General features: G+C 41.5%; 3 protein-coding genes across 7 annotated transcripts; all 3 read left to right on the forward strand.

Annotated features, from left to right (window-relative positions):
• The first annotated feature begins 1,097 nt into the window (after positions 1-1,097).
• On the forward strand, positions 1,098-11,671 carry wdtc1 (WD and tetratricopeptide repeats 1). 4 transcript variants are annotated; one of them, XM_050046947.1, is made up of 16 exons: positions 1,098-1,161; positions 1,805-1,944; positions 2,131-2,214; positions 2,334-2,380; positions 3,362-3,473; positions 4,308-4,495; positions 5,693-5,875; positions 6,029-6,123; positions 6,273-6,388; positions 6,479-6,554; positions 6,669-6,765; positions 7,470-7,640; positions 7,734-7,969; positions 8,305-8,473; positions 8,752-8,944; positions 10,084-11,671. In XM_050046947.1, exons 2-16 carry the CDS (start codon positions 1,879-1,881, stop codon positions 10,279-10,281), a joined length of 2,031 nt encoding a protein of 676 aa, XP_049902904.1. In that variant the 5' UTR covers positions 1,098-1,161; positions 1,805-1,878; the 3' UTR covers positions 10,282-11,671. The 4 variants fall into 4 exon arrangements, with proteins under 4 accessions (XP_049902904.1, XP_049902902.1, XP_049902905.1 ...); XM_050046945.1 differs by having other exon boundaries at positions 1,129-1,351; XM_050046948.1 differs by having other exon boundaries at positions 1,129-1,351; positions 8,308-8,473.
• Positions 11,672-12,895: 1,224 nt separating this feature from the next.
• LOC126392265 (transmembrane protein 222-like) lies at positions 12,896-18,694 on the forward strand. The gene is made up of 6 exons (XM_050047578.1): positions 12,896-13,080; positions 13,310-13,394; positions 13,655-13,686; positions 13,782-13,878; positions 13,971-14,101; positions 16,211-18,694. Exons 1-6 carry the CDS (start codon positions 12,944-12,946, stop codon positions 16,296-16,298), a joined length of 570 nt encoding a protein of 189 aa, XP_049903535.1. The 5' UTR covers positions 12,896-12,943; the 3' UTR covers positions 16,299-18,694.
• LOC126392264 (trophoblast glycoprotein-like) lies at positions 18,695-21,304 on the forward strand. 2 transcript variants are annotated; one of them, XM_050047576.1, is made up of 2 exons: positions 18,695-18,954; positions 19,182-21,304. In XM_050047576.1, the coding sequence occupies exons 1-2, from the start codon at positions 18,695-18,697 to the stop codon at positions 20,149-20,151; spliced, it is 1,230 nt and encodes a 409-aa protein (XP_049903533.1). In that variant the 3' UTR covers positions 20,152-21,304. The 2 variants fall into 2 exon arrangements, with proteins under 2 accessions (XP_049903533.1, XP_049903534.1); XM_050047577.1 differs by having other exon boundaries at positions 18,818-18,954; positions 19,104-21,304.
• The last annotated feature ends 39 nt before the right edge of the window (positions 21,305-21,343 follow it).

Raw genomic sequence — 21,343 nt, forward strand, 5'->3', positions numbered from 1 at the left:
ACACACACTTTTACGTTTTTTTGTTCAAAACTGCCATGTGGACTTCTCTCACATGCAAAAAAAATACATCAAAAACATAATTACCAAAGCAAAGCAAAGGAGAATATGAACATATGCCTAATCCTCCACCTTTGCCTTCATCACCCTCCATGTTTTAAGTGGCAAGTCCAGCTTCTTCTACTTTTACTGTCAAGCAAAGAGACCCTAAAGACACCTGCATAATGCTCTTTGCATCCATGGTTGTCAGTAGATGCACCTGGCAGTCTCACTGGATGAATTCTGCCTGTTCTTAAGATACACCTTTTCATCTGCCAAACCATTTACAATGCTCCATCAGTGCAGCGGCTATGCTCAGATATAATAAACTGCTCTTGTGTTTTAATCTGATCCATCCTATTCAATTCATCTTTACATAACACTGCCATTGTATGGTCATCCACCCTACCAATCAGACCTGCCCCCACCACTGACTCTTTTAAGCCCAGACTCAAAACCTACTTTTATTCATTAGCATTTGAGTGCCCCTGATGTGGCCTTCCCTGATGTGTGTGTGTATGTGTGTGTGTTGTGTCTCTAAATGTGTGAGCTGTGTTCCTGACAGTTATGTTGCCTCTCATGCATTTGTTTTTAGCATATGAGTCCCTGTACAGCCCTTTGGTCAACATGAATTGTTTTTAAATGTGCTTCATGATGTGCAAATGTGCTATTAAAGTATTTCTTCTCTCATTCTCTTTGACTAGTGCTGACTGTCTCACTTATTCCCTGATTTACATTACTTTCCTCATACTGCTTGGATATGCTGTAAAATGACATGTTAGTAAAAACATTTGCTAATCAGCAGGTTTTGATATAGATGATAAAATGATTATTTATTATGACATTTAACACTGTATTCACAGTATAATAATATTAATTAAAATAATAATACCGCTAATACCGCTAATATTAATATTATAATTATCATTATTGCAACTTAATTTAGTTTGTTTTGTTTTTTATTTAATAGAATTACATTGTTGACTACTATAAGCCTTTACGTGTAGGGTGAAAGCTTTTATTCTGAAATGCAAACGCACCGGAAATGATTGGTGTGTTGTCGCTATCAGAACAAAGTTGCGTGATATGCTCAGTGGGAGGAGGGTTGTGTTCAAGTCAGAGAAGGTATTAGCGAGAATCCTGTCAACAAACTCACGTAGAGTGTAATTTATCACGTTTATTAAATGGACATTTCTTGACAGAAGCCTTTTTAGTTCAAGGAAAGCGGTGAGATTTCTCCAGCAGTCGTGGATTACAATCAAAGCGTTGCAAATGTTACCGTTACACGCAGTGGACGTTTTGTTTAGCTAGCAAGGTAACGCAAAATACGCTAACGGCAGCTACTTGGTAAACGACAGGTCTCTTAAAGGCCCGATGCATAGGTGGCTAACGATTGTTGAAGGCTAACAGCGCCTGAGCGGTTAAACAATTGACGGTATTTAGTGAAACAGTGTGCCGATGGTGATATTGACAGGTCTGCACAGCTAACTTTTGCTAGTTAGCTAATTGGTGCTTGTTGGTGTTCGTTGACGGGAGCAAAGCCACTGTGTTTGGCACTGGAGTGAGCAAAGTCTGCAGAGCAGCTAACGTTAAATGACATGCTTATGTTTCAGCTGTTTTTAAATAACCAATAAGGAGCGGACAACTCAAATATCTGTCCTTACCTTTGCTCTACAACTGACATTAAATCAACGTTAAATCCCTGCCTTGTGATAAATGTCCGTCCTGTGTTATCTAAATAATCTGAATGTTTTCAACGTCTTCGCAGCTTATTCTCAAGGAAAACTGTGTAAATGTCATCTGAGCTTTGACCCCTGGATCTTCCAGCCCAAACTCTAATTTATGTTTTGTGGTGAGGCCATGACTACTGTCAACATCACCAGAGACATCCTGCACAGGCAGATCAGAGTGAGTAAACAAATGGCAGAGCATCCTGTGAGCTCAACCCTGACAGTTTGTTCCTCAAATACAGAAATGATCTTGACGGGGCTGACCCCAAAATACTCTCTGTCTGACTAAAAAGTGTTGTTTACATTTTGTACTGATCCTGTCTTGTGTACAGGAGTCTGATGGAAACTTTGATTTTTGTTTTAGGACAAGAGAGCAGCAGGCTTTCAAAGGTTTTATCATGTGACTGACCCTTTCATCAAGAGACTTGGACTGGAGGCTGAGCTTCAGGTTAGTGACAGCAAGCAAGTGTGTGTGTGCAGATAGAGAGCTGTGAAAAGAGAGGGAGAGAGAAAAAATGTGTCTGTATATCATCATATCTTCTTACATTTGACTGTCTGTTTCCACAGGGCCATACTGGCTGTGTGAATTGTTTGGAGTGGAATGAACGAGGAGAGTAAGTCTTATATATTTCACGTTATGCCTACTATACACTAGCACATTTTGAGAATACTTTTTAAAGACGAAAGCCTGACACCCTCTCACATCTTAAGATAATTTGACATTTTAGTCACAGACTATGAGATTTTGCAAAGACTGGGGGTCTTGCAGGGTCACTTTTTGCTAAATTCCTTTTGAGATTATTTCTATATATCTGCAAAAACACGTATTTCTAGAAACACAAGATAAAAGGCGTCATTTGTCAACAGTATTATTGTCAATTCAGAATCAATATAATCCATAAATATAAACTGTAATTTTACTTTACAGTTTGGATTTTGTCACCTCGATTCGACACCAGCCTCTGTTGGTTAGCTGCACGATTTTAGTGGGAGGAGAGCACGGGAATGAAACGCAAACCCTTTTTGAATATGTAACTAAAATAAGTGCTGGTCTGTGGATCAGATACACACTGCATTAAACACAGACTGTTGTTCACTCCACAAGTCTCTCCTCCTTTTACATAGTCCAAAAGAACCGAGACTTGTTCACGTTCTTGCGCCTCCTCAATTCTGTGAAATCATTTGAAAAGTCGTTTTGCCGGCATTATGCACAATTATAGTCTCTGACCTGGGATCCCTGGCTGCCTTACATCATCATGTTACTGCAGTCTTTTTCTTGGGTACATTGTGCACACTGTATGCACTGTGAAGGCCTATTATGGATGGGTTGTATGTCCAAGTATGTCCTTATATGCTGTTGCTCTCATGTTTCATTTCTAAATGTTGCTGCTGCACTGCTTATTGCCAAAAATGATATGCAGGCCCACCACGTCTCACTACTCTGTTGTTGGATCCAAAAATTGCTCTATAAGCAGTTAAATATTTGCTTCACATCTGATACCTTTGGGCACCTTAACATATTTTCACAATATATGATTTCAAAGAGCCTATGCAAAAGTAGCTTGACTTGTCTTGGTGATTCTTTTTGTTTTCAGTTTACTGGCCTCGGGCTCAGATGATCAGCATGCTATCATCTGGGATCCATTCAGACACAAGAAGCTTACAACTATGCACACTGGCCATGCAGCAAATATATTTTCCGTGAAGGTAAGGGGGACTGGTTGCAGGATGGGTGCATTCAGTGGCAGCAGGGAAAGTGGGCTGAAATCATTTACACTGGTTGCATTTACAGACATGTTGATAATCTTGTCATAATGTGATTTAAGTGTAAAATTCTTGATGTGTTTTGCAAAAAGGCTTTGCTGTTAAGACACTTTGCTCTGCCTCACCTCACTCTTTCTCAAGTCAGTAACAACTGCTCTCTGTGATACAAGTTTACTTCCTGTACATTAGGTGGTGCTGTTGGCCATTTTATGAGTGGGTCGTTGTTTGATTGAAAACCATCTCTGTACATGTTCGACTGTGGTGAAGCTGTTCAAGGCACCATTTTATTGCTGTTACCACACAAAAATCACCACAGGGGCACACCAATATTATACCAAAATGAGCTTTATTCTGTTGTAGTGTTCTCAGCTCTGAAACAGAAAATGTACCAATATACTCAGAACATTCCCCTGGGTTCCCTCAATGACATCTGTATCATCTGCCACCATTAATGACCAAATTTGTGTTTCAGCACTCTAGTTTTTGGATTTGGGAGCGTTGTTCCAGTTTTATAATATTTTTGGACTGTTTTAGACCATAGGAATAACATGTATGAATTTAAAAATGGGCGTAGTTCCCCTTTAAAGCCATTAATCATACTATGATCCATAGCAAAGAAATGGGAGTATCAATGGATTGGTTGTTTAAGTACTTACTAATGCCTTAATCTGTGGTTTACTGGCAAGAATGGGATCACTATGTGCTTGGAAGAGGAGCCGTTGTGAAACACTGTGTCTGTACTTCAATTCACTCTGGTGTTTTTGTATGCCCACACAGTTCCTCCCTCACTCCGGGGACAGAATTCTGGTAACGGGCGCAGCTGACACGAAGGTCCACGTGCACGACCTGACGGTGAAGGAAACCATCCATATGTTTTCTGATCATACCAACAGAGTCAAACGCATCGCCACGGCACCCATGTGGCCCAACACCTTCTGGAGCGCTGCGGAGGACGGCATCATCAGGTTAGAATAAATTCACCTTGTTTTGTTTAGAGTGGACATTTTTTTCTCTAATTTATCATTATTAAGTAAATGTCAATTGCACAATGTAAAGGCTGTAAAAAAAGTTTAAAAAAAGAAGAAGACCCCATCGGCTTTTAGATTTGTTCCCTATAAAGTCTGATTCCCACTGACAAAATTCCCACGAACACCAGCTCACATCTGGCTTTTGTCTTTAGTGGGTAAGGTTACAGTTGGCCTTTTTTCTTGAGACAAACAATTACACAGTAGTCATGGGTATTTCTCGGCTCCAGCTCCAATCGTCAGGAATGGAAATATGACAGCGGGGAGGACGCGCTAACTTTCACATCTTTTGTTGCTCAACCATCAGTAACTTCTGTAACTCTTTGTCAGCCACAAATTCTGTCCGTCTCTGTCCAAGTAGCGCTCGAACATCTTCCCAAATGAGTTGCCACTGAGTTTGAGAGAGACTAAAGAAGTAATAGATACAAGAAAGAAGTAACCATTTCAACATTTTCCCTGGCATCCATTCTGCCTTCTACTGTTTACTAACCCTGTTTCTGGCGCCTTTGCAACGTCAAACGTGACACACTAGAAAAAAACTAGAAAGGCATTTTTGTCCACTGGTAATGGGAAAGGAGTTTGTAGCCTATTTTTAGCAGGTTTTCCCACGTCTAAAAAAAACCACGCATATAGGTGCTAATTTTGGTGGGAGAAAGGTGTAAGCCTTGCCTTCACAATGCTGTTCTGTCTGTCGCTTGGTGTGACCTCCTTGGAAAATTACGGCTTCATTTACAGCACAAAAGAAGCGCATCAATCATTGCACAACAAAAAGATGAAGAGGATAGCGCTTTTGTTTTTCCTAGTAGCTATCTGCAGCTAACCATGTTACCAAAGAGCATCAGTGTAAGGTCTTTGCAGTTTCTAGCCCCCATAGCAGAAATGGGGGACAGACAAAATACAACCGAAGTAACTGCAGAAAGTACCTGCAAAAAGAAATAGAGCCCTGTCTCGAGGCTCTGAGGAACAAGGAAAGTGATTTAGCTGTCTTTGCGACAGTGCCGCTAACAGTAATACCACTTGAGAATGCTAGTATGGAAAGTTGAAAAGTAGTCTGTTTCACTTTGTCAAAGTCAAAAGACATGCCACGACGTAATTTTTCTACAGGTAATGTGTTTACTTTCTCCTTGCTCACTGTAGACAATATGACTTGAGGGAGAGCAGTAAGCGCTCGGAGGTGCTGATTGACCTGACAGAGTTCTGCGGTCAGCTGGTTGAGGCCAAGTGTTTAGCTGTCAACCCACGGGACAACAACTACCTGGCAGTGGGAGCCAACGGGCCGTTTGTTCGCCTTTATGACATCAGGATGATTAACAACTACAGGTGAGTTTCTTATGTCATTCACTGGTAATGATTATTCAGCAACCACTCAAATATGGTACACTCCCCAATGTAGGTTTTGACAGACACGTGCACAACTGGGTGTTAACCAAGCTTTTTATTCCTTTCTTTCTTTCTTTTTTTTATGTTTCTCAGGAAATCTATGAGTCAGAGCACGTCAGCGTCTGTGCACTCATTCTGTGAAAGGCAGAAGCCCATCCCAGACGGAGCTGGGCAGTATTATGTTGCAGGTGCATATATGGTTGAATTGTCTGGTATCAAATTATTTAATGGGCTCATTTGTGTTCTAATTATATGGTAACGACACGAGGAAATGTGCAGGTTGAAAGTGAGTATAGGATGAGGTTGGATAACATTACCTTCTGTTTGAATGCTCCAGGGCACCTGCCAGTGAAACTACCAGACTACAATAATCGCCTGAGGGTCCTGGTGGCCACCTACGTCACCTTCAGTCCTGATGGCACTGAGCTACTAGTTAACATGGGTGGGGAACAGGTAATGATTCTTACAACAACTGAGAATAGTTAGGAATTCTGTTTTCCTGTGTTTGATCATTTGCCTTGTTTGCTTTTATGGTTCTTCTAGGTGTATCTGTTTGACTTGACATTTAAACAGAGGCCATACACTTTCTTGCTTCCCAAAAAGTGCCAATCATCAACAGGTAGGTCTGTGCCATATGTATTAACAAAAGATCTTGAATGGTGTCTAAAAGAGGTACAAAAAGTACTGTACCTTTTTAGATGTATTAGTGATTTCTGAAAATTTGTCTTTCCAGGAGATGTCCAGAATGGAAAGACGACCAATGGCGTCTCCAATGGACTTCATTTGCCAGCCAGCCATATTCGTTTTGCCGGAAACAAGATGCACTCTAGGTTTGTCTTTTCACCCTGTGACGCCCCTTTTCCACCAAATTAGCTCTGGATGTTGAACCACTTCCATTCAGGATTCACTGAGCCTCGGTGATATCTATTGAACCAGCATGCTTTTTCACCATATTTGAACAGAACCATCGTATTTAAGGACGTGTCATTAACAAAGGGCATTACACAATGCCCAACGGAAGTGAACAATAGTACCAGATGGCGGATCACATTCATTACCTGCAAGCTTTTGGTCTGTTATTACAGATATTTATTTAGATCTAAAAATCAAACATGGACCAACTATTAATGAGATCACTGCTTTCTCTGTTTTTCAATAATTTCTTACTTGACTTCTCCATAGTTGTTGCCTGATAGCAAACAGAACTGTCAACTCGTTACACTCAGTTACCATCTTCAGTCTGACATTGCGTCAACTGTAGAATACGACATGGCCACTGATGTTGTCACAGATCTCTGGAGAAGCTGCTAATTTAGGGTTCCAGCTGCAAACCAACTCTACGGACTCCAAAGCATTTTTTTTTTTGCAAGAATGCTCCAAACAGTTAAAAATTAGGTGTGCAAAGCAAAACAGAACCTGTTCCATGTTGGTGGAAGAGGGATATCACTGATTGGTTTTTATTCACAGACTGTCCTTTTAAATGTTCGAGCATGCACACACTTGAGTTATGCTTCTTATGCTCTCTTTGTTTCAGTTCTACTGAGATCCCTGCTCACCTGGAGAAGATAAAGCAACAAGCTAATGATGCATTTGCGAGGCAGCAGTGGACGCAGGCCATCCAGCTGTACAGTTTAGGCATCCATCAGGCCAGCTGCAACGCCATGTTGTATGGGAACCGGGCAGCAGCATACATGAAGCGCAAGTGGTAGGCCTCACTGTAGCACTGCGCAGAGATGATCATCTTCCTGAAGGCTTTAAAAACAGCTATCAAGTGTTTGTTTGCATCTGTGGTTCACAGGGACGGAGACCATTACGATGCCCTCAGGGACTGTTTGAAGGCTCTGTCTCTAAACCCTGGTCATCTGAAGGCTCATTTCAGGCTGGCACGGTGTCTGTTTGAGCTGAAGTATGTGTCTGAAGCTTTGGAGTGTCTGGATGATTTCAAAGGAAAGTTTCCAGAGCAGGCACACAGCAGTGCCTGTGACTCCCTGGATAAAGATATCAAGGCTGCTCTCTTCACCAAGACAGAATCAGGTAGAGAAGAGTGAACTATTACTTGGCTGATTTGCAGTAGCACACCTTTGTTAAACTAGTCTTTGATGTTTAAATGAACACATGAGCCACATTGCCACTGCAGACTTCCTTCACTTGCAGAGGCTAGATATGCAGCTGGGAGAGTGAAACGGAAAATTTCATGCAAGCCAAAACAAATATTTTTCTGGCTCAGACACTGGTACCTTAAATAAATAGCTGTGTTGTATTTGTGTGTTAGTCTTCCTCTTCAAGGGTGACAGACAGCCTTTGTTTATTTGCGAATGTGTCTGAAAGAGTCTGTATTAATAAGAATGTTGTTTTTATTCCTTCACCAGCAGAAGATAAGAAGTCCAACAGCTCCATTCGATTCCACTCGTTCAGTCGGAAGGAGTCCATCCCTGAAGACGAGTTGGTGTTGAGAGAGCGAAGCTTTGACTACAAGCACAGATATTGTGGTCACTGTAACACCACCACAGATATCAAAGAGGCCAACTTCTTTGGAAGGTCAGTAGATCTTCCTCCAGTCTGCTGAGAACACACTAGGGGGCAGCCACGAGCTCTGTAGCCCAAGACAGAGACCAGTAAATCTATACTGGAGAATTAGTAGTGTAAAAACCTATAGTCAAAAGAAGCTTTTACTCATGAATATGGGATAAGGTACTCTATCTAGATTATAATTTGTTCTGCACAAGAGGCTCACTGTGAAACGGTTGCACAATTTTGTGATTACTAGTAAATATGACACGTCCTAAGAGCATGGTTTCATTTTCTCCTCCTTACAGCAAAGGCCAGTACATTGTCAGCGGCTCAGACGACGGCTCCTTCTTTATCTGGGAAAAGGAGACAACTAATCTGGTGAGGATCCTGCAGGGGGATGAGTCCATAGTCAACTGCCTGCAGCCCCACCCCAGCTACTGCTTCCTGGCTACTAGTGGTATTGACCCCGTGGTTCGATTATGGAACCCTAGACCAGAGGTAAAGCACTCAAACTGAAGGGTATTTATATATGCATGTTGCTGGATTTTGACAAAATCTGGGGCACAGTGTGTGCCATGGTTTCATTACATCATTCCAAAATCATTTTACAATTGTACTGATTTGTCATATTGAGACAGTGATATATTTGTTTTATTTTAACCAAGCAACTGTCATTTAAAATGTTTTAGTTCATTTAATGTACAAAAAGCAAGATACAAAACTATTTAAACGCCTATAAGTCCCCCTCCAGACACATTTTAAAGCATGTACATATACTAATACTAATACTATCATATAGTTTTAAAAACTCTGAAAATGGGCTAGAAGCACATGTACCCTTCTCCATCGCTAACCACTTTCTCTAGCGCTGACAGGGTGTTATTAGCGCTAGGTTGACTGCTGAAAGAGCTGTGTGCATCAAGATGGCTAGCGTTAAAGGAAACACCAGAGAGATTCAGCCAAACATGTCTGAGCCTCAGTCAGACCCAGACTAAAATACGGAGTCTTTTGTACAACAAAATCAGCAACTAGCAGACAGATCAGAATGCTTATTTGTTAGCTTGTAGGCTAACTGGCAGCGACTGCCACAGCGTTCATGGTTGTGAAACATGGAATAACATCTGCTACAATGGGGTTTTTGGTGACAGTGAAAGGGGGCTTCAGGGTTCAGTTTACACCCAAAAATTGCTCACTCATCATGCTGTCAAAACTTTCGCTATGCTAATTAAACTCTGCTCTCTGTTCTGACAAGTCCGCTCTGCGCTGGAGGTTTCAGGTTCTTTGCCGGTGTGTGGAAGTCTGGTTCCCCCTGCGATATGTGTTTCCTGTATTAGACAGCGATTGGCTTTCGTATTAGTGACGTACCTAATCTAGCTTGCCTGTGGTACATTAAATGTTAGATTTTACGGGAATGCACAGACACTGCCCCCTTTAGTGGAGGAATATAAAAACACCCCTCTACTGACAAACTTTACACAGACACAATACAGTATAGTCAAGGTCTGACGACATTTTAGGGGACATAAAAATAAGAAAAACACATTTTTGAGTGGAGGGGGACTTTAACCAGAGCAGCTGATCTGTGTCTCTTCCTCACCATGACCCTTTCTCCTCCCCTCTACATTCTCATAACACAGACAGAGACTGAGAACGGGCGAGTGGTGGAGGACATGGAAAGTGCTGCTCAGGCGAACCAGCGGCGTATGAATGCCGATCCGTTGGAGGTTATGCTGCTCAACATGGGCTACCGCATCACAGGCCTGCGTGGTGTCGGCCCAGATGGCTCAGATGACGAAGACAGCTCAGAGGGACAAGTGCAGTGTCGGCCAAGCTAAACAAACTGCTCACTCTAGAGAATGGATGTAGGAAGCAAAGCACTCTCCCAGCTCCTGTTTGAATCTTAATTTCCCCCCCTCAGTCTGACAGAAACATTGAGTGAATGTCATGTCACATCTCTGCACTATGCATCGCCCTCCCCTGTCCAAAGAGAGGACTGGCGGAGACCACTTTGGGGAGAGGAATTCATGGAGGGTGGAGAAGACGCCCATCTCGCCCCCTTTCAAAGCACCAACAACACCTCAGCCTTTCCCTCCACCCAGCAGTGGCAGGGGGACACCTTTTGAGCAGAGCACCTTCCACGTCACTCCCCCAGTTTCTCACGAAGAAGGAGGAGTTCAGCACTTATCCCTCCTCAGGTTTATGTTGGAGAGACACACAACACGTAGAAGGAGAAGCCTGCGCACGGGCGACCTATTTTCAGGTCAGTGTGGCCACACAGTGTCCTCCATGGAGGATCGGATCACAGACCAGAATACGGTGCTTTGTTGCATCTCCTGTCCGCTCTGCAGTTGGAGCTAAGAGTCTTAGCGCCCGCTCATCTCAGAAAGGCTACACACCCAAGTCATTAATTGTGAGTTAGACTTGGTCATATTTTCAGTTGGAGTTTTGATCACAGGAAGCCTAGAATTAATCGTCACTCTCCAATATGTGAAAGTCGTATTGTTGCTCCGATGAAATGTATCCATAAGCTTTGTTTAGTTTATAACTGTCAGAAAAAAAACAAGTGGTTTCTTCTGCCAGAGGTTGTCATCTAACATTTCAGTGGCCAAGGATTAATGTCTATTTTCTTTGTTTCATTGAAACATGAATTTTGGCATACTGTGCTCCTTTTAGTTGAGAGGTTTTACTACAAATAGATTGTTGACAAGCTCAACAAGATATCAGCTGAGAAACATTTGTAAAAAAACAACAACTTTCTAATACAGTTTTTTGTTATAAATTAAGTCCCATTGATTGCAATTTTTGGCATGAAATGTCAGTGTGAAACTTCTGTTGAGTGTAAGTGGGACGCAGATGCTAATTTTTGGTATATGGCAAGTGGGCACTAAATATTTGGCGATAGGGTTCCTGCCTACTAAGCTGCGTGGCTCTAGCACTAGCCCTCTGCTGCAGTCAGGTGTTCAGTCCTGCTTGCATGAGGCTTCTCTGACCATATTTGTGGGCAAAAAAGCCATCCCATCTCTCTTGCTCAGAGAACAGCTCATTGGGTCTTCTTTGCCCCTGAATAGGGTAAGTATTAAGTTGTGGGTCCTCAACAACATGCAACACTAGGCTTCCATGTGTTTTACTTTGTTCATTAATTTGAGATACTCCATTTTTCTTTGAGGAATCCTGTAATAACCTTTGTTGCAAACAAAGAAACAAATAAAATTATTGAACACCTTGCCTGTGCTCTCTGGCGTTTGTTCTTTAAATGCTAACAATGATGATGAATTGCTCGTCCTTAAAGTGTAACACTTACACAACAGATACAGCAGTACTGACACATTACTAACTAGGCTGGGAAGATATACTGTAGGTGAGGCCACGGTATGAACTCTCTGCTCATTCATCAGTGTCTGCTCTACTCCCTGCTTTTGCTGACTATTGGGCAACACTTGTGAGGACAGTAAATCACAAGCATGAGTAGTTAGGGGAGCATTTCATGCCCCATATACTGTACAGTAATGAGGTGACCCAGCTTTGGGAGTAGTGGAGGTTACAGCGATAAAGCCTGCGGCTGAATGAGTCTGAGTTAAGGTGCCAAATAGGGCTAAAATGACACAGGGGCTCTATGGCTAAAAATAGAGCTAGAGCTAAACAGAGATGTTTGATAAATGTCTGGCAAAATAATGTTTGATTTAAACAACACAAACACATTAAACAGCACAAGGTAGACACTTATTCTTTGAAATAAGACGCACTCCATTCATTGGCGTTATGCCTGATTGCCTCTTATCCTTGAGAAGGATAAGAGGAGAAGTGTCTTCATGAATAATAATAATGATCATGGTGTCTACAGCTATTAGGTGCTTAAATTTAATATTTTTTCAAGGTCATTTTTAACCAAAATGTTGGACAAATCATCTTTTTCATGAAGCATAGCAGGTAAGTATACAGGTGTGGTTCTATGCAGAAATAAGTTTTATATAGGAATATGGTTATTAATGTGACATGGGTTAATCTACATTTTCTTTCCAGCAGGTAAGTATAAAGTAAAAAGACAGTATTAGATTCAGTGGTAGGTTTAAATATGTGTAACATTTTGACAAAATGAAAGTACTAGATGGATGAATTAAATTAGATCAAATGTTTGTAGCAATTAAGACCCCACAAGTTTAAATTTAAGACTATATAATGACTTTTAAGGCGTAATATTTATAAAATTAAATTTAAGACTTTTCAAGATATTGAGGGACCTTCAGAAACCCTGAATAATACAACAAATAACAATAAATATTCAAAAATAAAAAAAATATATTGTTGTTTTGCTAAAGACTTTGACGACTGGAAGCACCTAGTACTCATCAAACCTGATTAAATTGCGGTAAGCAAACGCCGCAGTCCAAGCACAAATGAACGGTGTTGCGTTCACAGACTGACAGTTGGTTCAACCGCTGTAGCGACGACTCCGCGCTTCCGCTTCCCCGCCGCCTGCCGTCGGCCGTGCGTCATCTCATGTCACTCCAGGCAGTGATGGCGGAGGTGGACGAAACCGACATAATGATGAGCTACCACGGTGATTTCATCAAAAGCGACAGAAAGAGCACCCGCTACCCGTTCTGCATTGTCTGGACACCTATTCCTATTTTATCGTAAGAAGCTAACACGTTGTTTTGCTAGCGTTAGCTTAGCATGTCATGTTACAGCAGGTTGTTATTTTGCTAACGTCACATGAAATGAAGCAGTCTTACGTTAGCTGTTGGTTAAATCTCATGTTATCTATTTCCTTTTAGTAAATGACTGCATTAAATGTACTCTACTGTGTTTATTCTGTTACACAATCAGTGTGTCGATGTAATATGTGCTGGCTGCATCCTGCAGGTGGGTGCTCCCCTTCATTGGTCACATGGGTATATGCACCTCTTCTGGAGTCATACGAGATTTTGCAGGATCATACTTTGTCTCAGTGAGTATTGCTTAAAAGTCTAACTATCTGTATTTATCAGCTATAATAGTGTCATGTCATGTAACTGTTCACGTCTGTGTAATGGCCCAGCAGAGTGCAGTGAGACAGAGATGAATCTGAGATGTCATGCTGACGTGCAGAGTGCAGCTGTTGAATTGTTGATGAATGGGAGTCACAGGCAGAGCTGAATCCCATAATAATTGAAAGCATGCACACTAGTATGATTCATAAAATGTTTTAAAATGTGACTTTCTCTCCAGGAGGACAACATGGGCTTTGGCAGACCAACAAAGTAAGTGTAATAATGAAAATATTGTGTATTAATAGTTTAATGGTATTTCAACAAATAGGTCAAATGAACTCATTGACTCTTCACTAATATTGCAGGTACTGGAAGCTTGATGTGGACAAAGTGTGTGGCAACGGTGTTGCTACATGGGACAAAGCAGTGCATGATGCATCTGAGGAATACAAATGTAGGCCGGTAAGATGATATTTAGGATTTCTAATGCACATATTTCCACATTATTGTCATTATTCATGTAGTAATAACTGTTTTTTTCTGTTTTATTGAAGCATAATCTGTGCTTAGATAACTGCCATTCCCACGTTGCCATGGCCCTCAACCTTATGCACTACGACAACAGCTCGTCTTGGAACATGGTGAACCTGTGTGTGCTGTCTTTTATTCGTGGGAAACATGTGAGGTGAGTATTTTAGCCCCATTCTGCCATTTGTTTTACGATTAAGAACTGTTAACATCTTGTTCATGGGTTTTCAGTGCATGTTGCTATGTCTGAACACCTTATCTAATCTGATAAAACAGCAATCACCTTGTTAACATTTGACAGATTTAGCTCCCATAACATTGTAATTACACTACAATGATTTGACGGACTCTTATGGTGTTAAATGCCTTCTCTTTGCTTTTGTTTGCGCTGTTTGTGACATCACACGGCTTTGGTTTGTCAAATCAAGTCAATATTTATTTAAACAGCCCAAAATTACGTAACACAAATTTGCATCAAACTGCTTTTCAACCTGTACAACACATACACGCTGCAACAGCAGATACCCTCTATCCTCAGATCCCAGATTTGGGTAAGGAGAAACTTGGAGACATTTTTTTAAAAATGGGAAATGGGGGAAAAAGATAGCGACGCAGGCGGGTTTCCTCTTCCAGGACAGACAGACATGCAGTAGTAGTAGCAGCAGTCATATATACAGACAAGACAAGAGAAGCAGTAGCCCAACCACAAGTTAGCTAACATGTACACAGCCGTTCCAAATTGCTCTGCTGGTGGATGCTTGTGAGCATTAAAGGGATAGTTGGGATTTTTGAAGTGGGTTTGTACAAAGCCCCGTTTCCTCCAAACACTTTCAGTATGGTATCTTTGGAACCAAAAGTAACCCTTCAGATATGGTACCTAGACCCTAGGTCCATTTAGCACGTCCACAGCAAACAGTACTCTTAAATGTGGGCGAGGTTGTTGTCTCTCACTGCTTTGTCCAGCGCTCACTGTATTTCCTCCTTCATCAGTCTGCATCTCGTTTATTGTCCACAGAATGGGGTGGCATACCGACATTGTCAGAACAAAATAAACAGGCTGCAGTGAGAGTCTCTCTTGATTGGATATTTAAAAATAGCAGGTTCGTGCATTTAGTCCTCCTCAGGCAAGCCCAAGGGTTTTGCCGAAGCCCACAGGAACGATGCTCCGCAACACTTTTTTTTCCTCCAAGAGAGGCTTGAGATATAATGCTGTTCACATAATGTAGTCAAAATTAAAGATAAGGATGTACTGCTCGGTGGAAATGGGGCTTAAGATACTTATCTATAATCAGTGTATTACATACTGGAGTACCACCATGGAAGCTAAGCAAAGTACTGCTGTGGACAAGGGGAGGCAAAAAGTATTTTACCATCTAGAAAAAGGCCCACCTTAACAAAATCAATGTCTGTTTAAATGTACACTATATTCAGAATATTTTCACCACTTAACCTTGCTGTCAGGCTGCCCTCTCTGACAGGGAAGCTGTTATCTATGCTCTCCTCAAAGCCAGACTCCATTCAGAAAAATAGTATTTTTACCTTACAAAACACAGGAGTTGCTGGTCTACGGCTGCCTCAGTTGGTTAGTTAGTTTGTGTTGTGCATCTTTGGTGTTTTAAAGAGTTAGTACGGATTCAACAAAGTCACACAATAACACAAACAAACTAAGGTGGGCCTTTTTTTAGGTGGCTAAAACACATTTTACACACAAATTGCTGCTGCCCTCATCCAAAGCATTATGTTGCTCAGCTTTTGTGCCTGTACTCCAGCCTGTTTGTTTGTCATAGACTGTAGGTAATACACTGACTGTGAACAAGTACCTCGCACAACCCCACCCAAAGATATCCAAACTATCCCTTTAAGAGACATATGGCACAGAGAACCCCCCTCATTATTCTCCACTGACCCACATAGATACGTCACAGTTTGTGCTGCCTTTGCACATACACTCCCATGGCACAGGAGTCTTTTAAACAGAAGGGGAGTTGTGTAATTCATCACTGACAGCGGCGCTCCCCTCTGTGTCACCACTGAAGGTCACCCCTCCGGTGGGGCTCCCTGTGCCGGCTGGGTTGAAAGGACAGTAGGACGGAAGCTGGGCTGCACTCAGGGGGAGTGAGGGGAGCTGTGGGCCTATGGGAGTAAAGACAATGCACCATGTGATACTTCAACACACCTCACACGTCCTTGTCTGTCCAAAACACACTCAGAATATCCAGGTGTTGGTGATACCTCTAACACACATTACCCTCTCTGTCTCTTTCAGCTGGGCAGCTTTCCTCAAGACCTGGCTACCCTTCTTCATGCTCTGCGGAGTCCTCGGCACGTTCATCCTAACATTTAACCTGCAGTAGTGGAGCGAGCAGTCCAACAGGATGACTCAAAGACTTTGGTTATACTTAATACATTGTCACCGGCTGTTGACTTGAATGATGATGATGATGTTTTGACAGGACGTTTGTTTGTACAAAAAATTCCAAATGAAGGATTTCCTTGTGTGTTGGTGATGTAGTCTCTAGGAGGCTATTTAAAGGAATGCTTCACCCACAAAATGACCATTTGTATATCAGTTACCCACCCAGTGTTAAGTTGAATTAATGAAGAAAACTTTGTTTTTCTTGCATGCCTCCACGGTGAACAAAGAATCCAAAAATGGTGAACATTCTTGAGGAATTGAAGTAAAGTGGGGCTGCTTTTAACAACAGCCAAATTATATCAAATCATCCATTTACAAACTCTCACACAGCTCGTGCAGTATCATCCAAGTCCCATTTATTCAGTTGTAATACTTTAATAATCCACATAAACAGTCTCATGCACAAACAAGTTGCACACCTCTGCAACTGAATGAAATACCTGAGCAGAATGCAAACACAAAGCTTGTCCATGCATGCTACTCTTAGCGAGAAGTGTTTTAAAGTCCCCGCGAAACAGAAGTTAGAGTTCTTTAGCTTCTGTAGTGTGTTGTATGTCCCAGTCAAACGGAAAATTTAAGCAGCATACAGTTGCAAGATGGATTTAAGTCAAATATTTCGAATTGTATTGGACTGCTAAAAAGTGTGCAGGCTTAGAGTTTAGGGCGTTAGGGAGCTGCAGCGGAGTCCGCTATTGAGTTAACTGTTGACTCCACACAAAGACTTCCCTCACTGTTAGATCAGGAAGGGGACGACATGGATGAATCAGCCATATTGCTTTGGAAATGAAAACAAAGGTTTTGCCCACTGATATCCAAACACACATCTCTTTCTATCTCTCTCCATATTGCTCTGTTAGCTACTGCAACCCACAAACATTGACGTACGGTTTATGTGAATAGCGTGGTTAGCTAGTTGCTCAAAATTTCATTGGACTGGATGAACTTTTGTAAACGCCTTTGAATGCAGGATGAGTCATTAAACTGTTTTACCTGGTTGTTCAGAAGATAAAAAACAGGGATTTTGATTTAAAAACACTCTGATAATGATTTTTACACTTATTTGGCAAATGAGAAAAATGATCATTTAACACTGGGACACAGGATTAAAACTGGGAAAATGTTTTTTCCATTTCATGGGGACTTTAAATAGAAACGTTTCAGCAAAAATACATGTTTTAGAAGTACAGCACAAATTGCGTGAAAGTTTGTTTTTGGATTCTACGCCTACTGTACAAGAAAAGATACGTTTTTTCCACAAATTCAAGGTAACACAGGGCGAGTAAGGGATATACAAATGACCATTTTGTGGGCAAAGTGTTCCTGTAAAGGCAAAGCCTATCTGTTGGTGTGTCGTTAGTTTTGAAATCAATACTGTTGAAGCTGTCAAGAATTTTTATTTCTTTACTGTTTATGATTTAGTCAGCTGAGTAAGTTATGGTATCTTCAAAGTTCACCATTACTGTTTTTCACACAGTGGGTTCTGTGCTTGTGTTTTGCTTATTGAGAGTACTACAAGAGTATTGCGCCACAGTAGAGCAATACTGTTGAATTCGGGGATGTACTTTTTCCAAGAATGGCAGTGATGAATGTGTTGGCTAATGTACATTTCGGTGATGAATCACTACAGAATGGATCATGGAATCTTAATGGTGAAAGTATTCATCAATTATTTGCCGCTACCAAAGATAGGAATGATCGAGGACCCACATGTGAAAAATAGTGTTATTGTGCTGTAAAAACGCCTTCCTCCCCTCAGTCCTCTTTCCTCGGGTGTGTAAATCAAACCTGTGAAGTGTTTTCTTTGACATGAGTGTATTATTTGCATTTCTCCAGACAGAATTTGAATGCTTACTAACTGTGCATCCTCATGCTGGAACATTACTATAACTCTAGTTATGAGCAATACGACGTTACATTATGAATTGATTCGTTTTTGATGCTATGTACCTAAAAGAGTATTATTTATTATTGTATATCTTGTTCAGTTTGATGTTTGTGTAACTTTATTTTGGTCTGTGCTTTATACAAAGCCTTTTCAGTCTCCCCTGGCAGACTGTGGTGTAGGTCACCTGCTGTGGATGCCCTAATCGTCCTCTGTACCTTTAAGGGAACCACGTACCTTTTTCATCCAGCAGATTGTGATATGAACTACCATCAGTTCACAGGAACCTTTATTCCCAGACTGGAGCAGATGTTGAGGGGCTGATCTTGGAGTGCTCTTTGCCGCCTCGGCAGCATTTGATAAGCTGTGTTTAGAATTTGACTCCCTATTTTTTTCTGCTGTATTTCAAGTCATTTTTTGTATCTTTATTTTTAACTGACTGTTATTTAGCGATGTGTGTTTTTGCAGTCTGGGTGTTTTTGGGAATCCTTCTCTGTGCACCGTACCAGTGTTTGGAGTGTCCTTTTGGCTGTGAGTGTTTTGCCGTCACTCGCACAGTGAAATGTGTTTCTAAGGATCTGCTCACGGTGCCACAGAGTATCCCAGGATATGCAAAGACTGTCATCATCACAGGGAATAATATACATCACATTGGACCTGATTCGTTTACAGAGCTGGAGAATGTCAGCAACATCATTTTAAGCAATAATAGGTGAGAATGTCAGTGTTTGTTTTGTTGTTTCATTCATGTATTTTGAGCCATATTTGAATAATATGACTAACTTTCTTGATGTGTATCTAATAAATATGTAAAATTTATTTCTCTGAATGTGTTTTCTTTTTATTTGTTTACTTTGACAGGACAGTGCGTTGCATCCAAGCATGAAATTAATACTAAATGTCTAAGTACATATGTGACAGTGTTAGTCATCTTCACAGGATTACAGAGATGGCGTCTCACAGCTTCTCTTCCCTCATCAACTTGCGCTTCCTGGACCTCAGTGAGAACCAGCTGGCCCTCATCCATCCAGAAGCTCTCAGTATACCTGGCAGTCCCCTCCAGGAGCTCAACCTGAGCCGCTCGCTGCACAACTTCACAGCCCTGATGGACCTCACCACAGCTCTACGCTGGGGCGGCCTCAGGGGGCTCCTCCGCCTAGACCTCTCTGGGAACCACCTCGCCCTCCTGCCCCCAGGGATGTTCTCTCACCTTCCCAACCTGCAGCAGCTCTTCCTCACTAACAACTCTCTGATGGCTGTCTACAGCGGAACCTTCTCTGGAATGAGCCACCTGGAGGTGCTGGACCTTACTCGCAACGCCTTCATGACCTTCAGGGCTGATGCTCTACAAGAGCTGGAGAAGCTCGGGAACATCCGAATCTTTCTTGGTGACAACCCCTACACCTGCTCCTGTGAGATCAGTAATTTTGTGGCCTGGCTGAATGAATCAAGAGCCCAGGTGGATGTGGACGCTGTGAGGTGTGCCTCACCGAGAGGGTTAAGCGACACCCGACTGCGAGGACTAAGCATCCAGGCTATTGGATGTGTTGTTCCAGTCCAAGCAGAGGTGACGGACCTCACCCTGCAGACATCATATGTCTTCCTAGGGCTGGTGCTGGGCTTTGTGGGCATGGTCTTTCTCTTTGTTCTCTACCTGAACCGCAAGGGTATGAAGAAGTGGATCACTGATATGAGAGATGCGTGTCGGGACGTTCTGGAGGGGTATCACTACCGATATGAGATCGACTCAGACCCTCGGCTGGGGCACATCGCCGCAAATAATGGTGGCAGCAGGGCACGAGGGCACTTAGGATTACCTTTGTCGCAGCAGCTGCCAAGTGACACCCGTATTGTTCCTCCAGACACACATGTAAAACAGCTGAAAACCTCTCCACCTTTGAACCTATGATCCTTTAATGAAGCTAGAATCATTTGAAAAAGATGTAGATGTGTATAGTTTATGCCGGTAGATTTCCAAGTCATGTTTTTGAGCCTCCTGTACATAATGCAGTTACAACCTATAAATCTCACCTTAAAAGTGCCTTTGTGTTGTTGAGGCACTTGTGTTTATAAATTTACCTTAGAAGAATACTCTATCTCTAAAATGACCATTCGTATATTAATGACTCACCTCATGTTAGGTTGGATTCGGAAAGAAAACTTCACTTGCCTCCACGGTAAACGAAGAATCCAAAAACAGAAAAGTCTTAGGGGTTTCATAACAGCAAAACTACATCAAAACATCCATTTACAAACTCTCAACACAACTCGTGCGGTATAATCCAAGTCATATTTATTCAGTTGTATGCTCAGGACTTCCCAAACGTGTACATTTTTACCAAAACCTTACAATTAAAAACACTTCAGCATAAACAGCACAGGTGGGCTCTTCATCCGTGCATGAGACTGTGTAAGTGTTTTGAATAATAAGGTTTTGGTGAAAGTGTACGTGTTTGGGAAGTACCAAGCATACGAGTGGAAAAATGAGACTTACATTATACTGCAGGAGTTGCGTTAGAGTTTGTAAACACGTTTTGTAATAGTTTTGCTGTTGTTTAACATGGCCCCCTATGATGTGAATTCATCAAGAATTAATGCTGTTTTTGGATTCTTCGTTCACTGTAGAGGCTTGCGAGAAAAGTTTTCTTCACAAATTCAACATAACACGGGGTGAGTAATTGATACATAGATTATCATATGGGGGGGTGAAGTATTCCTTTAATAATAATGTATGTTTATTATACATTTTCTAAGAATATAAATCATGATAGGTTAGACTGAAAACGGACTAGACAGCCTGCATCTCATTTCCTGTCAGTTGTGGTTTGTTTGCCTTTTGCTATTAGTATCTTGATTTAAAATATCTTAACATACTGCAGAAGACTGCCAGAAAGATAAGTGACATATAGTTCAATGGCTTGAAAAAATGCATGTTGAAGCCCAGTAAATTTTATATTAGGTACTCAATCCTTAATTCAATTATTAATGTATCTTTATTGTGCTAGAATCCATAATATGATCTGTATTACGATATTCAAATGAATAGATACTAGAGCTCCTGTGTGATGTGAAATCTGTATTTACATTCATTATGAATATAA

The sequence above is a fragment of the Epinephelus moara genome, chromosome 6 (genome assembly GCF_006386435.1).
Source record: "Epinephelus moara isolate mb chromosome 6, YSFRI_EMoa_1.0, whole genome shotgun sequence".
Classification (NCBI taxonomy): domain Eukaryota; kingdom Metazoa; phylum Chordata; class Actinopteri; order Perciformes; family Serranidae; genus Epinephelus; species Epinephelus moara.